The sequence below is a fragment of the Stenella coeruleoalba genome (assembly GCF_951394435.1).
Source record: "Stenella coeruleoalba genome assembly, chromosome: 4".
Taxonomy (NCBI): Eukaryota; Metazoa; Chordata; class Mammalia; order Artiodactyla; family Delphinidae; genus Stenella; species Stenella coeruleoalba.
In genome coordinates this window covers 112,314,402-112,330,865 of record NC_137149.1, presented here as the reverse complement: position 1 = coordinate 112,330,865, position 16,464 = coordinate 112,314,402, and the positions used below count along the sequence as shown (strand labels likewise).

The 16,464-nt window shown below is 36.1% G+C and overlaps 1 protein-coding gene across 6 annotated transcripts in view; it reads left to right on the top strand.

Annotated features, from left to right (window-relative positions):
- Window positions 1–16,464, top strand: part of WDFY3 (WD repeat and FYVE domain containing 3) — a 266,644-nt gene that overhangs the window by 123,055 nt on the left and 127,125 nt on the right. For all 6 annotated transcript variants that reach the window (XM_079921132.1, XM_079921131.1, XM_079921129.1 and 3 more), the window contains 4 exons: window positions 7,018–7,485; window positions 8,392–8,493; window positions 12,026–12,219; window positions 15,639–16,096. In XM_079921132.1, coding sequence (XP_079777258.1) covers window positions 7,018–7,485; window positions 8,392–8,493; window positions 12,026–12,219; window positions 15,639–16,096 — 1,222 coding nt within the window. The remainder of the gene's footprint in view (window positions 1–7,017; window positions 7,486–8,391; window positions 8,494–12,025; window positions 12,220–15,638; window positions 16,097–16,464) is intronic.

The following is a 16,464-nucleotide window of genomic DNA, read 5'->3' as shown; positions in this document are numbered from 1 at the left end:
TTCAAACTAAAAATAGCTCAGCAATATATATCCTATTTTAGATTTCATTGTTTCATTTGGTTACTCAATCTGCTTGTAACACTGACATAATATTTAGTTACAGAGTATAATTTTGAAATTACACTACTATAATGAGATAATTAATGCATCTAAATTAACCTTCTTCATATGTCTGCCTGATCCATAACAAGGATGATACATACATAACCTAGCACCTCTGGGGGTTATTTTGAGAATTCAGTGACATGTTTATGAAAACAAGGTTAGCTAGAAAGGACGTTGCCCTAAGAGTCAGAATTCAGGTAATCATGAGTGACGTAACCTTTCTAGATATCAATTTCTTCTTCAGAAACATTGATGTAATATTCTATAAAATGAATGGGTCAAGCTAGATCATTTTAAGTTTCATTTATAACTTAAAATTATCTCTTTCCCATGACCTACTTTGTAGAGTTATTATACAGGCTAAAGTAGATAGTTCTATTCCACATAAAGGGAATGTGGAATATATTTTATTTTTGTCAGCAGTATTGAGGTATAAGTTGTATATATTAAAATGTATACATTTTAAGTGTTGAGTTTGATGAGTTTAGGTAAATATATGTGGTTGTGCTGTCACCACCATAATCATGATATGGAATATTACCATCCTTCTAAACGTTTCCTTGTTCCTTTTTGTATTCAGTGCCCCCCCTCATTATCCCCTTGCCCTGGTAACCACGGATCTGCTTTGGTTTTGCCCTTTCTAGAATTTCATAAACTAGACTCATAAATTATGTAGTTTCTTGTATCTGGCTTTGTTCATTTTCAACATTTATCCATGTTATTGCATATATCTGAAGTTCCTTTTTAATTCTGGATAGTATTTCATTGTTTAGATATCCTGCAATTTGTTTATCCATTCAGCAGTTGATGGTGTTTATTTAACTGTCATGAATAAATGTACCAGAAACTTTCGTATAAAACAAGTCTTTGTGTGGACATATGTTTTCATTTCTTTGGGGTGATACCAAGCAGTGGAATTACTGATTCATATGGTAGATGTATGTTTAACTTTATGAGAAACTGCCAAACTGTTTTCTAAAGTGGCTGTCCCATTTTGCATTCACATCAGCTATGTATGAAAGTTTGCTTTACATCCTCAGAAACACTTGGTGTTATTAGTCTTAATTTTAGATATTCAAGTATGTAATAGTATCTTTTTTAAAATATAATTTGCCTTTTTCTAAAATATTTCAAGCATCTTTTTATGTTCTTATTTGCTGTCTGTGTCTCTACTTTGGTTCAGATCTCTGTGTCTAATTTTTGGTAGGATTGTTTGTTTTACTGGAATTTTAAGAGTTCTTCAGATATTCTGGATAAGTCCTTTATAAGATACATACATTTTGTAAGTATGTTCTCTTAGTCTTGTTGTGCCTTTTCTTGGTAATATCTTTGAAGATCACAAGTTTTTAATTTTGATGAAGTCCAATTTATCACTTTTAAAATATTTTGTGGGTTTTGCCTCATACTGAAGAAATCCTAACCCAAATTCACTGAGATCTCCTGATTTCTTCTAGGAGTTTCATATTTTAACTCTTACACTAAGGTCTATGATACCTTTCAAGTTAATTTTTGTATATGGTAGGAAGTAAGGTTTGTTTGTTTGTTTTCCCGATACGGATATGCACACGTGCTAGGACTGTTTATTGAAAAAGATTATTTAACGATACATTTGGAACTCTGTCTCAGTTCTGCTCCATTAACGTGTCTGTCCTTAAGCCAATACTATATGGTCTTGATTGCTATATCTTTAAAGTCTTGAAATAGAGTCATTTAAGTTGTCCAATTTTGTTCTTCCTTTTCAAAATTATTTTGGCTATTCTAGGTCCTTTGAACTTCCATATGAATTTAATAATTTGTCAATTATTGAAAACGAAAAAAAAAAGCCTGTAGAGATATTCGTTGGGAGTACATTGAATCTATAGATCAGTTTGGAGAGACTTGACAGCTTAACAGTATTGAGTCCTTCAATTCATGAGCATACAACTATCCCTTATTTGAGTCCTAGTATTTTCTCTCAGCAATGTTTTATAGTGTCCATTGTATAGAACTTTAAATTCTTTTGTTAAATTTATTCTTAAATATTTTATTCTTTTTGATACTGTTGTGAATAAAATTGTTTTTGTAATTTCATTTTGGATTGCTTGTTGTAGTTTATAGAAGAGATAATGGACTATTGCACAGGAATGGAGATGAGGAAATCCAGCTGTGATGAGGCCATGTTTATTAAACATTGATAGAATGAGGCAGTGATAGTCCTTTACAGATTTTAACTCTTTGGTCTGGATTATTTATAAGTTGGAGCTGTGTATATTCTGATATATTTGACACTATCATACTTTTTGTCAGTTATTTCCTAGCGGTACTTTGGGGAATATTTTCTTTGACGTCACTGGTTTCCCTTTCATTATCTATGAAAAGAAAATTCCTGTTACCAAGGAATTTTTACCCATTCATTGATAATTACATTTAAAAGAGAAAACATGAATATATCTGCCTTATATTGCTCTATACATAGATACAGTTTACCTACCTTATTTTTACTGCTGATTTTAGGTCAAGTGAAACAGTATAGAAATATAAAATTTAAAAGAAAAAGTAGACTGAGTTATTAGTGAAGCTGGTAAATGTATCTGTGTGTGTATGTTAAAGCTTGAAAATGACTCCTGTTTCTATATTATATAGAAAATGCTTTTTATAAAACTTTGTATCCTCACCAGCAGATAGATTTTTCTAAAGAAGGAAATTAAAGAAAAATGTAGCAGTCCTTCTGTTTAATAACAACGCCATGGTGGTTTTTTACCTTAACTATGCTAGAAACATCTTTGCAAGGTTGTACTCTGTAATTCATAGCTTCCAAATTTGTTCCCTAAACACAGCGAGTTCTTTTAATACATGTTTAATAGAGAATATATCTCTTCATAAAAAAAGACCATACCTGTCTTTTTCAGAACTTTTCTGTGGCTTCACCTTTACAAACATTGTCTTGTAACACATTAATTCTCATAACACATTAACCAATATAAAAGGATAATGTATTTTTTCCTTTCTCGTATTTTTGTTCACGCTAGTAACCAAAGTGCCTTGCGTTGTTCATCATGGGTTTACTTTTTTTATTTTTTTGCGGTACGCGGGCCTCTCACGGTTGTGGCCTCTCCCGTTGCGGAGCGCAGGCTCCAGACGCGCAGGCTCAGCGGCCATGGCTCACGGGCCTAGCCGCTCCGCGGCATGTGGGATCTTCCCGGACCGGGGAACGAACCCGTGTCGCCGTATCGGCAGGCGGACTCTCAACCACTGCGCCACCAGGGAAGCCCCATGGGTTTACTTTTGAGAGCTTGTTATCTATTCTGGTTCACTTTATATTGGATGCCAATGTGGCCAGGGCTGATGTTCAGCTGGCTTGCGGGAGTATAACCCTGAGGATTGTTTATAGCCAGCTGTCATTCTGATTGGTCACTCACATGTGTAATTCATTCGTTACTTTCTGTCTTATACTTCCTAAACGTTTATTAATTTCCTCCCTTCTGGTAACAGCCCTACTGCCACTACCTTAGTTGAGGCTGTACAGATCACTGACCTGGATTACCATAGGTGTCTTTGTAACTGTTCACCTTTCTATTCATCTCTACTCCTCAGAGCCGTCCTCTGCAGTGTTGCATGGAATCTAACTCTGGTGACTTGGAATCTGAAAAATAATATTCAGTGTGTGTTTACTGAATGAATGCTTGCATTTCTTTATTCAGACCTTTATTCTTACTTCATTTTACATTTTGCTTATGCTTGTGTCATATAAGCTCTTTTTTCAAGCGTTCACTTTTACATTAGATTCTGAAAATAGGAAAGCTCTATTCTTTGTTGTATATACACTTGTTCTTCTAAACCTTAGAATAATTAGTTTCTTTTGTTTCTGCTTATATAGACTTGAGAGTAATGAGATGGTGATTGTCATCTGTAAGAATGATTTCCTTACTTTACTCTTATTTTAGTTATTTGTGTGCTAAACAGATTTTAGTCAGTTAATGCAAATTTTGAAACTTATACAGGATATATCTGTTTAGTTAAAATATTAGAGTATTTATGTGTCAATATTTAGGGGATATTCCTGTCTCATATAGAGCAATCTTTTAATTATCTTTTAGATTTAATTATGCTCCCTTCCCAATTAAATATTGTAGGAATTTAATGGCTATGACAGTCCTGAATAATTACTCCTGATACCATCAACACTTCAAATGTGTATGCCACTAATTTTGGAATTAGAGTTCTGACATTCCTTTAGATCGTTTTTCCTGATAGAAAGCCAAATTATTAGATTCTGTTTAGTTTCATTGTATATAAGGTGTACTAAATTTGGAAATAATATTACAGAATCTTTTTCTGGATTAGTCACAGGAATGATTGAATTTTACATGTTACTATAAGACTGATTGCATTGGTTAAAATGCTCTGCTCTTGAAGCTGGTCTTGGAGACCAGTTAGTCTTGATGTTCCTTGGTCATTTACTCTGATCAACCTACTTTAACTACTTGCTAATGGCCCCTAGATGAATTGGATAAAAAGGGGGATTAAGGAGTAAGTAATGAATCAGAGCAGATTCATTACTTACTTACTGTAAGTAAAAAGAAATTACAAAGAGCCAAAATTCCTCTGACCACTGCATTTCTACTGTTATCTTTATATGCGAGGATTACCACATTTTACATTTGACTTTTAATTGTGTGTATTTTTACATATTGTGTTCAGTTCAGCTCTTTGGGGTTGGTGGTTAATATGCCTTATCCATTTTTTTTTTTTTTTTTTTGGCGGTACGCGGGCCTCTCAATGTTGTGGCCTCTCCCGTTGCGGAGCACAGGCTCCGGACGCGCAGGCTCAGCGGCCATGGCTCACGGGCCCAGCCGCTCCGTGGCATGTGGGATCTTCCCGGACTGGGGCACGAACCTGTGTCCCCTGCATCGGCAGGTGGACTCTCAACCACTGCGCCACCAGGGAAGCCCCATGCCTTATGTTTTGTCAGTGACATCACTTAAAACCAGATCACGAAAATTAAACTCGGAAAAATCTAAATTTTCCCACATTACCCTAAGTTCAGCTCTTTCTAACTCCTTTCTTTATGGTGAGAAATGATATTGTCATATAGCCCAAAGATGCAAAATATTGATTAGAGTTATTCTTTAACCTTATTAATCACACGTAGTCAGACTTGTACATTTGTATGTTCATCAGTCTATCAAAGCTTGGTTTTTGACTACCTGCAGGTAATAAAAAGTAAAGATGTACTCAAAAAGAGCAAGCATCACATTAATAAGGAACTGGAAGTAAGGATTTGATATTTGGCACACATGGAATAAGTTTGTATGTTATAAACAAACAAATTTAAAGTCACGTATAGACTGAAGATTTTTTTAAATCTTTGCATTTTTCAGATAATGTCCAAACCAGAATTTCTGAGCAGTCTTTCTAACCCATTTTATATTTTTCCTCGTTCTGTGTTTATCCTATTTCTAAAATGCAGCTGATTCTGTAAGGCTCTGTGTTAACTGTTTGGTCACTCTTGCAAATGCTTTATATTCCTAATGGTTGTGAACCTGGGGACAGTTTTTATAGACAAACGCTTGTTTTCATTTGCCTCACATATTTCCTATGTTAATTTCTTTATAATGATTGTCACTAATTTGCCTCACAGGAGCTATTATATACAGATTTTTGTTTTTTCTAGTTGGTGTGTTTGAAAATCAGATATTTATAAATATAGCTAGTAGCTGGCCATAAATTGCTTTAACAAATGTGTATGTAAACAAATTGCACTTCCAGCTTGAAAACAAAATAAATTTCCGAATTAAAATTTCATGAAAGTTCTAATGTTATAATTAAAAATGTAAAACTGGAACTTAGAGAATTTTTTTCCCCTCCTGTTTTCCTGCTGCCATTTTTGCTGTTCTCATGCCTGTTACCTCTTCAGCCTGAAAGTCTTTTCACATTGAGAGGTAACTGTTCTTATAGTCAAGGTCAATCTTACAGATAATAAAAAGTAACACTCCTGCACATTTCCAAACTCTGAAGCCTAGACCTGTATAATTTGCTTTATTTTTTCTAAAACAGTCTGATGTTTCAATATATACTATTCTGGAATCAGAATATTCATAATGCTGCATTAAAAGCTTAATTAGTGTTATTTATTTTTAATTAAATGACTGAACCTGTTGAAGACAAAGAAGACCTTTTGTGAAAACAGGATGTATTCTTAGTAAATAGTTGATAGATGTTACAATTCATAATCTGTTTAAATAGACTTCTTTTGGGACTTCCCTGGTGGCACAGTGGTTAAGAATCTGCCTGCCAGGGAGATCAGCTTGGTGCTTTGTGACCACCTAGAGCAGTGGGATAGGGAGGGTAGGAGGGAGGGAGATGCAAGAGGGAAGAGATATGGGGACATATGTATATGTATAACTGATTCACGTTGTTATAAAGCAGAAACTAACACACAATTGTAAAGCTATTATACTCCAATAAAGGTGTTAAAAATTAAATTAATAAAGATATTATTTTGCTTACCAAAAAAAGAAAAAAAGAATCTGCCTGCCAATGCAGGGGACAGGGGTTCAAGCCCTGGTCCAGGAAGATCCCACATGCCTCAGAGCAGCTGAGCCCATGCGCCACAACTATTGAGCTTGTGCTCTAGAGCCCGCGAGCCACAACTGCTGAGCCCGTGTGCCACAGCTACTGAAGCCCGTGCGCCTAGAGCCCGTGCTCCACAACAAGAGAAGTCACCGCAATGAGAAGGCAGCACATCACAACGAAGAGTAGGCCCCACTCGCCGCAGCTGGAGAAAGCCTGCGTGTAGCAACAAAGACCCAATGCAGCCAAAAATAAATAAATTTATTAAATTCCATATTTTAAAAATAAATAAATAGACTTGTTTGCCATGTTGAAAATATCACATAGCACTGACTTTTGTGTTCTTGTTTTCTATTTTAGGTCACAGTGTGAGAAACGTCCAGGCCTTTGCAGTTCTTCAGAATGCATTTTTAAAAGCAAAAACCAACTTCCTTGCCCACATCATTCTTGATGCCATCACAAATATTTACATGGCTGACAATGCCAATTATTTCATCCTAGAGTCACAGCACACACTGTCACAGTTTGCAGAAAAGATTTCTAAACTCCCAGAAGTACAAAACAAATACTTCGAGATGCTGGAGTTTGTCGTTTTTAGCTTAAATTATATCCCTTGTAAAGAACTTATTAGTGTTAGCATCCTCTTAAAATCTAGCTCTTCTTACCACTGTAGCATTATTGCAATGAAAACACTTCTTAAGTTTACACGACATGACTACATATTTAAAGACGTGTTCAGGGAGGTGGGCCTTCTGGAGGTCATGGTAAACCTTTTGCACAAATATGCTGCCCTCTTGAAGGATCCAACTCAGGCACTACATGAACAAGGTAAAGCACTTTCCATAATTTTATTTTTATTTGACAAAGGGGTTTGAGCAGGGTGTTTTGTTCATGTTTTGCCTGTCATTTTGTTATTGATTTGAATTACTTAATAATGTGCTTTATTATGAGATCCTTGTGAATGTTTCCCACAGGTTAACTTGTTCATTCAACCTCTGTTAGGGAATTGGGGAAAGGCAGGGGGTTGGGGGGTACAGAAGTATGTCGGGGTGGAAGAGAATTTAAGGTAAAAACTGAGGAAAACATTTATGATCCACGTGACCAATGTCTACTACTTTGTTTCTAAGAGGGAAAAAAAAATGCTTCTAGAAACAGTTGGGATGTTTAGGTGCCTTGAAATGTTTTTATTAATTATAGAGAGCAAATAAATATATCTTTTTAGTGATATTATATATACACATATGTATTATCATTAGGTACCTTAAATTTGATGTTTTTCGTCCTTCCTGATAAATCTGTTTAAAGCATAGTAGTATCTGGCACTTAGTATTAAACATGTTGAATGAATTAATGCAAGTTGAATAGACAGCACTATTCATAAACTCTTCATTCTCTTTGGTGCATTAAAATCTAGCATTCTTCTGTTGACCTCCTTGATGAGGAAAGCACCTGTGAGAAGGATACATTTTACTTTGATTGGCATTTTCCTTTTTAATATTTGTTAGGTAGCTCTAGCTTTCTAGCCACACCAAAATGAAATCTATGAACATTGATTTTGACTTCACTTTTGGTAGTTGGTAGACATGTGTATCGTTTTTAAAGGCTGTATTATGTAAGTTGTGTTGATGGTAAAAGTGATAGGAATTATTTTTAAAATTATTTAAAAAATGCTAAATCCAGAAAAAAGTAAGCTTATAACTTCTGTGATTTGGACCTTTAATTCTTTTTTCCTAGGGGACTCAAGAAATAATAGTTCATTTGAAGACCAAAAACACCTGGCTTTGTTGGTCATGGAGACCTTGACAGTGCTTCTTCAAGGATCAAACACAAATGCAGGTAATTAGAAAATTTTCTAGCAAATGCTTTGGGAGGATATTACCTCTGGTCTGTCTTCTGTAATGATTCTTGCTTCTGAAATGCTCCTGTCTCTTAGAGGAAAAACTACTGATTCAGTGATGGCACTATCATATCTCTAGAAATGCAATACTTTTGACCTTCCTAAGTTTATGAATGGCAAAATATATAACATTATTATTACTTCAAAATATATTCTTATATTTTATTGTATGCCTTGTGTTTGAAGTATTCTTTTTCTGTTTTTTTACTTATATAGTACAGACTCTTCATCAAATAACTTTGCTTATTTAAATATTTTCCAAAACATGGTGATTCTCTTAATTATTTAGTAATTCAAGTCAGAGTATTATAATGTTACAACCTTAGGGAAATACTGAAAAGAATAAAACTTGCCTCTCCCAGGTAAAAATGGATTCAGTAAATCTTTTGTTTATCTTTAATCTCAACTTTTCTTCATTCTTTTTCTACCTGTCATTAATAAACGGTCCAACTGTATTCATAAAATATCACACTTGCTTTTGAAAAAGTTTACTTAAAATTTCAGCCAATGTCAGAAACCTCCCAGGCACCAATGTCAATACAACTTGAAAGGAATAAGTGATGAGGAGGTGAGTTCAGATGAGTAGGCTGAGCCCAGATCATATAGAGCTTTTTTAGGCCATGCTGAGGAACTTGAATTGTATTTTAAGTGTTATGGCAAGCTAGAAATGAATGAGTTAATGAACAAATAAATGAACTAGCAAACACACAAATGCATGCCTATTTGCCTGAATGCGGAGGAGCCCAACATGCAACATATAAAATATATCATGTGTCCTAGACACCATGCTAGGCGTTCAAAATGCAGAGATAATTCTTGGACTTCCCTGGTGGTACAGTGGTTAAGAATCCAATGCAGGGGACACGGGTTCGATCCCTGGTCTGGGAAGATCCCACATGCCACGGAGCAACTAAGCCCGCGCGCCACAACCACTGAGCCTGTGTTCTAGAGCCCGCGCACTGCAACTACTGAGCCCACACACCACAACTACTGAAGCCTGTGCGCTCTAGGGCCTAGTTCTGCAACTACTGAGCCCACGTGTGGCAACTACTGAAGCCCACGCGCCTAGAGCCCATGCTCCACAACAAGAGAAGCCACCTCAATGAGAAGCCCGCGCACCACAACGAAGAGTAGCCCCCGCTCACCGCAACTAGAGAAGGCCCGCGCGCAGCAACAAAGACCCAAGGCAGCCTCACAAAAAAGGATAATTCTTGCCCCAAAGGAATTACAACCTGATGAAGAAAGATGTAAACACATAATTGTATAAGTAATTATTTAAGTACAGTTTTGGTAAATGCCAGTACAGAGTTGAATGAATTTAGAAGGTAATACAAACAATAAGTGTGATAAAATTTAATGGGTATGATACTAACATTTTGTCTGTGGTATCATAATCTCCTTATTTCCACTAACTAAATTTAGTTAGCTGAAATAGAAATGTAATGAGGATGTACTAACAATTTATTTCGCAAATTAGCTTTTTATGACATGATCTAGAGTTACATAGGAAGAGACTGAACAATTCCACTGAAGAGTTGACCCTATAAGACCAAATGTCGCTTAATCCATCTCCCAGCATGCCAGACATTTTCACAAAGTTCTTTGCTTATTGACTGTCTTTTCCTTCTTAAGAGCGATGTTATTAGCTGTGTGATCTCAAGCACTTAAAATAGTATTTCACTCATAGTAAGTATTCAAAAATTATTAGCTATTATGATTGTCTAATGGGCACTACTTGACCACCAGGAAGTAAATAAACCTGGCCTTCCATGTGCTAACTCTCAGGCACATGACTTACACTCACTTCAAGGTTATAGAATTCTTATGAAGTTAGCAAATAGAAAGTCACTAAATAGAGAGAACAGTGGCCACTTCCACAAAATATACTTGACATTTATTCCTTCAGGAAACACTTTTTGAAACACAGACCAGAAGGAAATAAAGCAGAAACTAACATACCATTGTAAAGCAATTATACTCCAATAAAGATGTAAAAAAAAAAAAAAAAAAGATATCAAATTAACGGGGGACCAAATATATAAGCAAATAATATTAAGACGGTTTGATACAAACTATTACAATAGTGGCATATACAAGGTACTCTGAAAGTATAAAGGATAGAACAGTTACTTTGGAGGAAATACTAATTGATGATTTAGATCACTTGGTCCATTTTTTTTATATACTCAAAAGATGGTATTTGACATAAGAATAGTATCATTCATGGTCAAAAGCACAGGCTATAGAACGCGCCTATATAGGCATAAATCCTGCTGGCTGTTTGCTAGCTGTATGGCTGACCTTGGCCACTCAACTTCTTGAGAAGTTACTCAACTTCTGTGTGTCTCATATGTTCATCTGTGTAGTAGGGGGTGAGGATTAAATAAATCAATCTACGTAAAGCCTTTGGGACAGAGCAGTGCCTAATGCTTTCTGTTTATAGCGTTTGTCTTCTTTTTGTTTGTGTGCTCTACTAACTAATAAAATTTGGTTCCTTGTAATTTTTCTCATTGCAGAATAATTTATTCCATTGTTTTCTTGCTACTGTTTTAGAAGCCTTGTTCAGTTTAAACCTCATTTATTTGGAATATTGTTCATCTAAAAGCCTTTTTTTTTTTTTTAACCTTTGCGGTACGCGGGCCTCTCACTGTTGTGGCCTCTCCCGTTGCAGCGCGGAGGCTCAGCGGCCATGGCTCACGGGCCCAGCCGCTCCGCAGCATGCGGGATCCTCCCGGACTGGGGCACGAACTCATGTCCCCTGCACCGGCAGGCGGACTCTCAACCACTGCACCACCAGGGAAGCCCCTAAAAGCCTTTTACTAAACTGATTTCAAGTATTGTTCAGTAAAGCCTCTACATAAAAATATTGGCCTCTTTGGTATCTACCTATGAAATTTCCGAATAGTCTGGATTTGGAGAAGTTGGACATGTTGATCATACCAGGACATGCTTTTTTTCTTTTTTTCCTTTTTTTACAGTTGCTCCCTCTCTCTCCTTTTCTTTTATTTTCAAATTTATTTATTTTATTTTTTACTGCATTGGGTCTTCGTTGCTGCGCTCTGGCTTTTCTCTGGTTTCAGTGAGCGGGGGCTACTCTTCATTGAGGTGTGTGGGCTTCTCTTGTTGCAGAGCACAGGCTCTAGGCACACGGGCTTCAGTAGCTGTGGCGCGTGGGCTTAGTTGCAGATTCTTAACCACTGCGCTACGAGGGAAGCCCCAGGGTATTCTTGCGTAAAGGAAATCTACGAAAATTTGTATATGCCTTTGCTGACAACCCACAGTTTTGTATTGTATTGTAATTGTAAATTTAAAAGGAGATTTTTCTATTGTAATTTGAAAAGTGAAATAGCTGGGTGGATTTTATGTGCATTCTTCAGAGTTATTCTTTCTACAAAAAGATCAGGTTTTAATTCATTTGGCTTAGAATGTTTTAAGTTAGCCCATATTGTTCTTTTTTCTCCTTCCTCCAAGGAATTTTTCGAGAATTTGGAGGTGCAAGATGTGCACATAATATAGTAAGGTACCCACAATGTCGGCAGCATGCCCTGATGATGATCCAGCAGTTGGTGCTTTCTCCAAATGGGGATGATGACATGGGCACGCTCCTGGGGTTGATGCACTCAGCCCCACCAACAGAACTGCAGCTGAAGACTGACATCCTAAGAGTAAGTTTGATAAGTGTGTTGGTATGATTTTTACTACTAAAATCTGTGGCTGTTTTTAAATGACTTAAAACTATTATGAACTATTCTTGCAATTTTTCGTCAAGTCTAAAATTATGTCAAAATAATAATTGAAGAAAAGCCAGTGTCTCTAACCTGACCTCCAAGGGCCCTGGGGATGACAGCTATCTCTTTTCCCTCTGACTTCCTCTCCTGGGACCCTCACCCTGTTCCTGGCACACACATGACAGGAAGTATAGCTCCCTTCTAGAATCATGTATTTCTTTTATTAAACTTTTGCTTTATTCAGTTAATTTCTCATCAATAATGAGAAATTTGTGTGTTTTTCTTTATGCTGTTGTATGTTTCACCCTGTTTTGAGCATAATGACAATTTTTTTTTTCTGGCCTGGCTGCATGGCTTGTGGGATCTTAGTTCCCCGACCAGGGATTCAACCCAGGCCCTGACAGTGAAAGCCAGGAGTCCTAACCACTGGACCGCCAGGGAATTCCCATAATGACAGTTTTGAGTGTGCATTTTAACTTAAAAGCAAGAATAATCTGACCACAATTTATCTCTTAGACAAGGAAGACATCCACATGCATATCAATATTGAGGAACATTTGTATATTTGAGGGGATTGTGGGGTAAAAACAAGTGCCTTCAAAAGTCATTAAGGTTGCCAGCTTTTTAAACATACATTTTCCTCCTTTCTTGGTACCTTTGTAATTGGATTTGTAAAATATTGGTAGATAAAGCCAACAAGAGGCAATTAACTGACCTGTAATTTTGAAACAGTGTTGTTCTGGTAAATGGTGGTAACTGACTCTGAGACAGGAGGAAGACAGGAGGGGGTCCTGATATTGCTGCATTTACTGATTTCCATGGTGTCAATACTCCCACTGTGACCTGTTTCAGGCAGCTAATGTGTTACTGAATGTGGCTTGGGAAGAGGTATACAGTAGCACCCCATTGTATAATATCTCAAGGGCACAAATAATAATAAAATATAGAAAATAACTAAGAAGTACAGTTTTGAGTATTTACCACTTTTGTTTTTGCAATAATTAATTTAGTTTTAAATTTATAGAACTTAATTTTTAATTATGGTTATGTTTTTAACAACTGGTATGCAGAATTCCAAAAATAAAACTGTTGGCTCTCCAGACCAGTATGAGCTGGCTCCAGCATTCCACTGCTTTGAGGGCATGAAGTAGTGTTGGAAAGCAGCGAGGAGGATTTGGGATTCCAGTTTCAGTTTCCATTTTTGCTTCATTCAGAATTGCTTTTCACTCTCTCCATTCAGTTGAGACAACCACAGACCTATGTAGTTTAATTTGTAATATGTAGTATTTTATAATTCTGCCAATGTACAAATTTGAATTGTAAGCATTAGATTTATGCAAATGGAGTGAATATGTAGCTGATGATTTTGCCTAATTAACCACCTCGCATCTATATCTCCTTGTAACTTTGGCATTTGCTACATTATCATTAATTATTGATTTAAGCAGGATATTAAGTTATTCATGGTATCTGAAATTTTCAGATACCGAGATTATGCTGTGATAATGTCACAGTGCCAACAGAGTAACCAGTTTTGAGGCAGTAGGAGGTGAACTTACCCAGAAACACACAACATAGAGTACTTTTGGACTAAGGATTAATAAGCACTGTTTTTCTGACCCCTATCATAATTCTGACCAGCGATACAATTTTGTACATATTACTTTGACTCCTAACTCGTGCTTCCTCATATATAAAATAATACATGTCCAGTTTTTCCCCAGTGTGTTTTTGAAGATGATGATGGTTATGGGTTTTTATGCCAGGCACTTTGCTAAGGGTTTTACATATATTTCCTGTAAAGTAAGTTCTTATTATTGTCTAGATTTTACATAAGAGGAAACTCTGGCACAGAAAGGTTAAGCAACTGACCACAGTGAAATGATTTTTAATGTTGGGGTCAAAATTTCCACCCAAGCGTTCTAACTCTAGCCCTTGCATTTAACCTTCAGGCTAGGTTATAAGATGCTTAAAAATAACAAAAATTTATGAAGTCTTGTTGTAAATAGGAGTTGATATTATGAGTACAGTTTATTAAATTTGAGAAGATACGGAAACGAAACTAACTGCAGAATAATGGAAGAAATACACTGTATTTCTAAATTTTATTTACATATACAGATTGTACATTTTCTGTCTTTTAAAATAATAAGGTATAGGTATGTACAGTGGAATCTCATAATTTCTAAAGTATCAATAGTATATTTGAAAAAGGTAATTATATATATGAATATTTAGCTTTTCCCTTTTGCAAATACTATTAGAAATGTATGAGATATTTTAATAAAATGGCCTTTTCAAATGTAATGACTGGGAAGATTGTAAATTGTATCTTAAGCAAAATTAAGTTCTCATGGTGTTTCAGTTGCTGAAACAGGGAAAAGGAGCCTGTGTATCTGCAAACAGATTTCGAATTGCTGTTTGGGGCAGTATAGCTTCGTGGTTAAGTGCATGAGTAGGGGAATCAGACTGCCTGGATTTAAATCCTATCTTTGCCATTGTATAAGCCTTTGGCAAATTATTTAACCACGTGGGGCCTCAATTTTTCATCTCTAAAGTGCGGATAATAATAGTTCCGAGAATTAAATAAGCTAATGTATTAAAGCACTTAAAGAAATACCTAATACATAGTAAGTGCCCCATAAAATGTTAAGTAATTTTATAATGTGTTATTTTTAATAATAAACTATGTTAAAAGTATGACACTTCAGAAAATAACTTATAGTTATAAAAGATTGTTTTACCTGTTTGGCCTTAACAGCTATTCTGGGAGAGCATGCTTTCAGCCCTCAGGCCGCAGTTCACTTTGCAAGAGAGAATGTCTAATAACTCCTCTGAAGTGACTGCTCTTTCCAAAGCATCGGGATATGGTCATTTTATATGAATCGGAATACTTCAGCTCTTGGCTTCCCTGATCATCTCTCTGATCCTTTCTAGAATAAATCATTTTGTATACACACAGTCGTAAGTTTTCATGATTGTGTAAAATTATACTTGAATATGTATTTTACTTATTTAATAAAATTACTTTGTAAAAATCACTGAATTCATTGATGTCATTATTCATCAACTATATAGGAAAAGTTTTTCGGCCAGGATTTGGATATATCCATTATTCTGTCAAAAGCAGTATGCGATAGTGTTTTCTAAAACGATCTTCTGCTTTTAATATGGCACTTTTTAATTAGCAAAATATTTGGCGTGCTTCATAAGACTGCTTATTCGGTAAATGACAAAAATACTCATATCAGATGTTCACAGAATGGCATTCCCCTTTGACATTCATGTACAGTTATTTTTCTTTAATTTGAATTATAAGTTTGTGTTTGTTTGTGTTGTTTCTTTGTCCCCTGTAGGCGCTCCTGTCAGTCCTTCGAGAAAGCCATCGTTCAAGAACAGTTTTTAGGAAAGTTGGAGGATTTGTGTACATTACGTCCTTGCTTGTTGCTATGGAAAGATCTTTGAGCTCACCACCCAAGAATGGCTGGGAGAAAGTGAACCAGAATCAAGTGTTTGAACTTCTCCACACTGTGTTCTGCACATTGACTGCAGCAATGCGCTATGAGCCGGCCAACTCTCATTTCTTCAAAACAGAGATTCAGTATGAGAAGTTGGCAGATGCCGTTCGATTTCTTGGCTGTTTCTCAGACCTAAGAAAAATAAGCCCCATGAATGTCTTCCCCTCAAATACACAGCCATTTCAGAGACTTTTAGAGGAAGACGTAATCTTGATGGATTCAGTGTCACCCACTCTACGGCACTGCAGTAAACTCTTTATTTATCTCTACAAAGTAGCCACAGATTCTTTTGACAGGTATGGCTCTGCTCTGTGCTCTGAATTAAAGGGTATACTATGTATGACTTCAACATTAAGGCTTAAATTATAATTTAATCTGAAAGAAAATGAAAACAAATGAATCTTCTCTCTCATTTACTTATCACTTTATTTGTGAATATTACTATTGCTCTGATCTTAAGCTTTTCAGCATGGACATCTGTGTATTATTTGTAAAACCAGGTTAGAGTTAAGCTCTCTATGCAGTTAACGGAGCAGTTTCAATGAAGTTTACTTTTTTTTCCCCCCATGTTGGGTCTCAGTTGCTACGCGGGGGCTTTCTCTATTTGCGGCGAGCGGGGGCTACTCTTCGTTGCGGTGCGTGGGCTTCTCATTGTGGTCGCTTC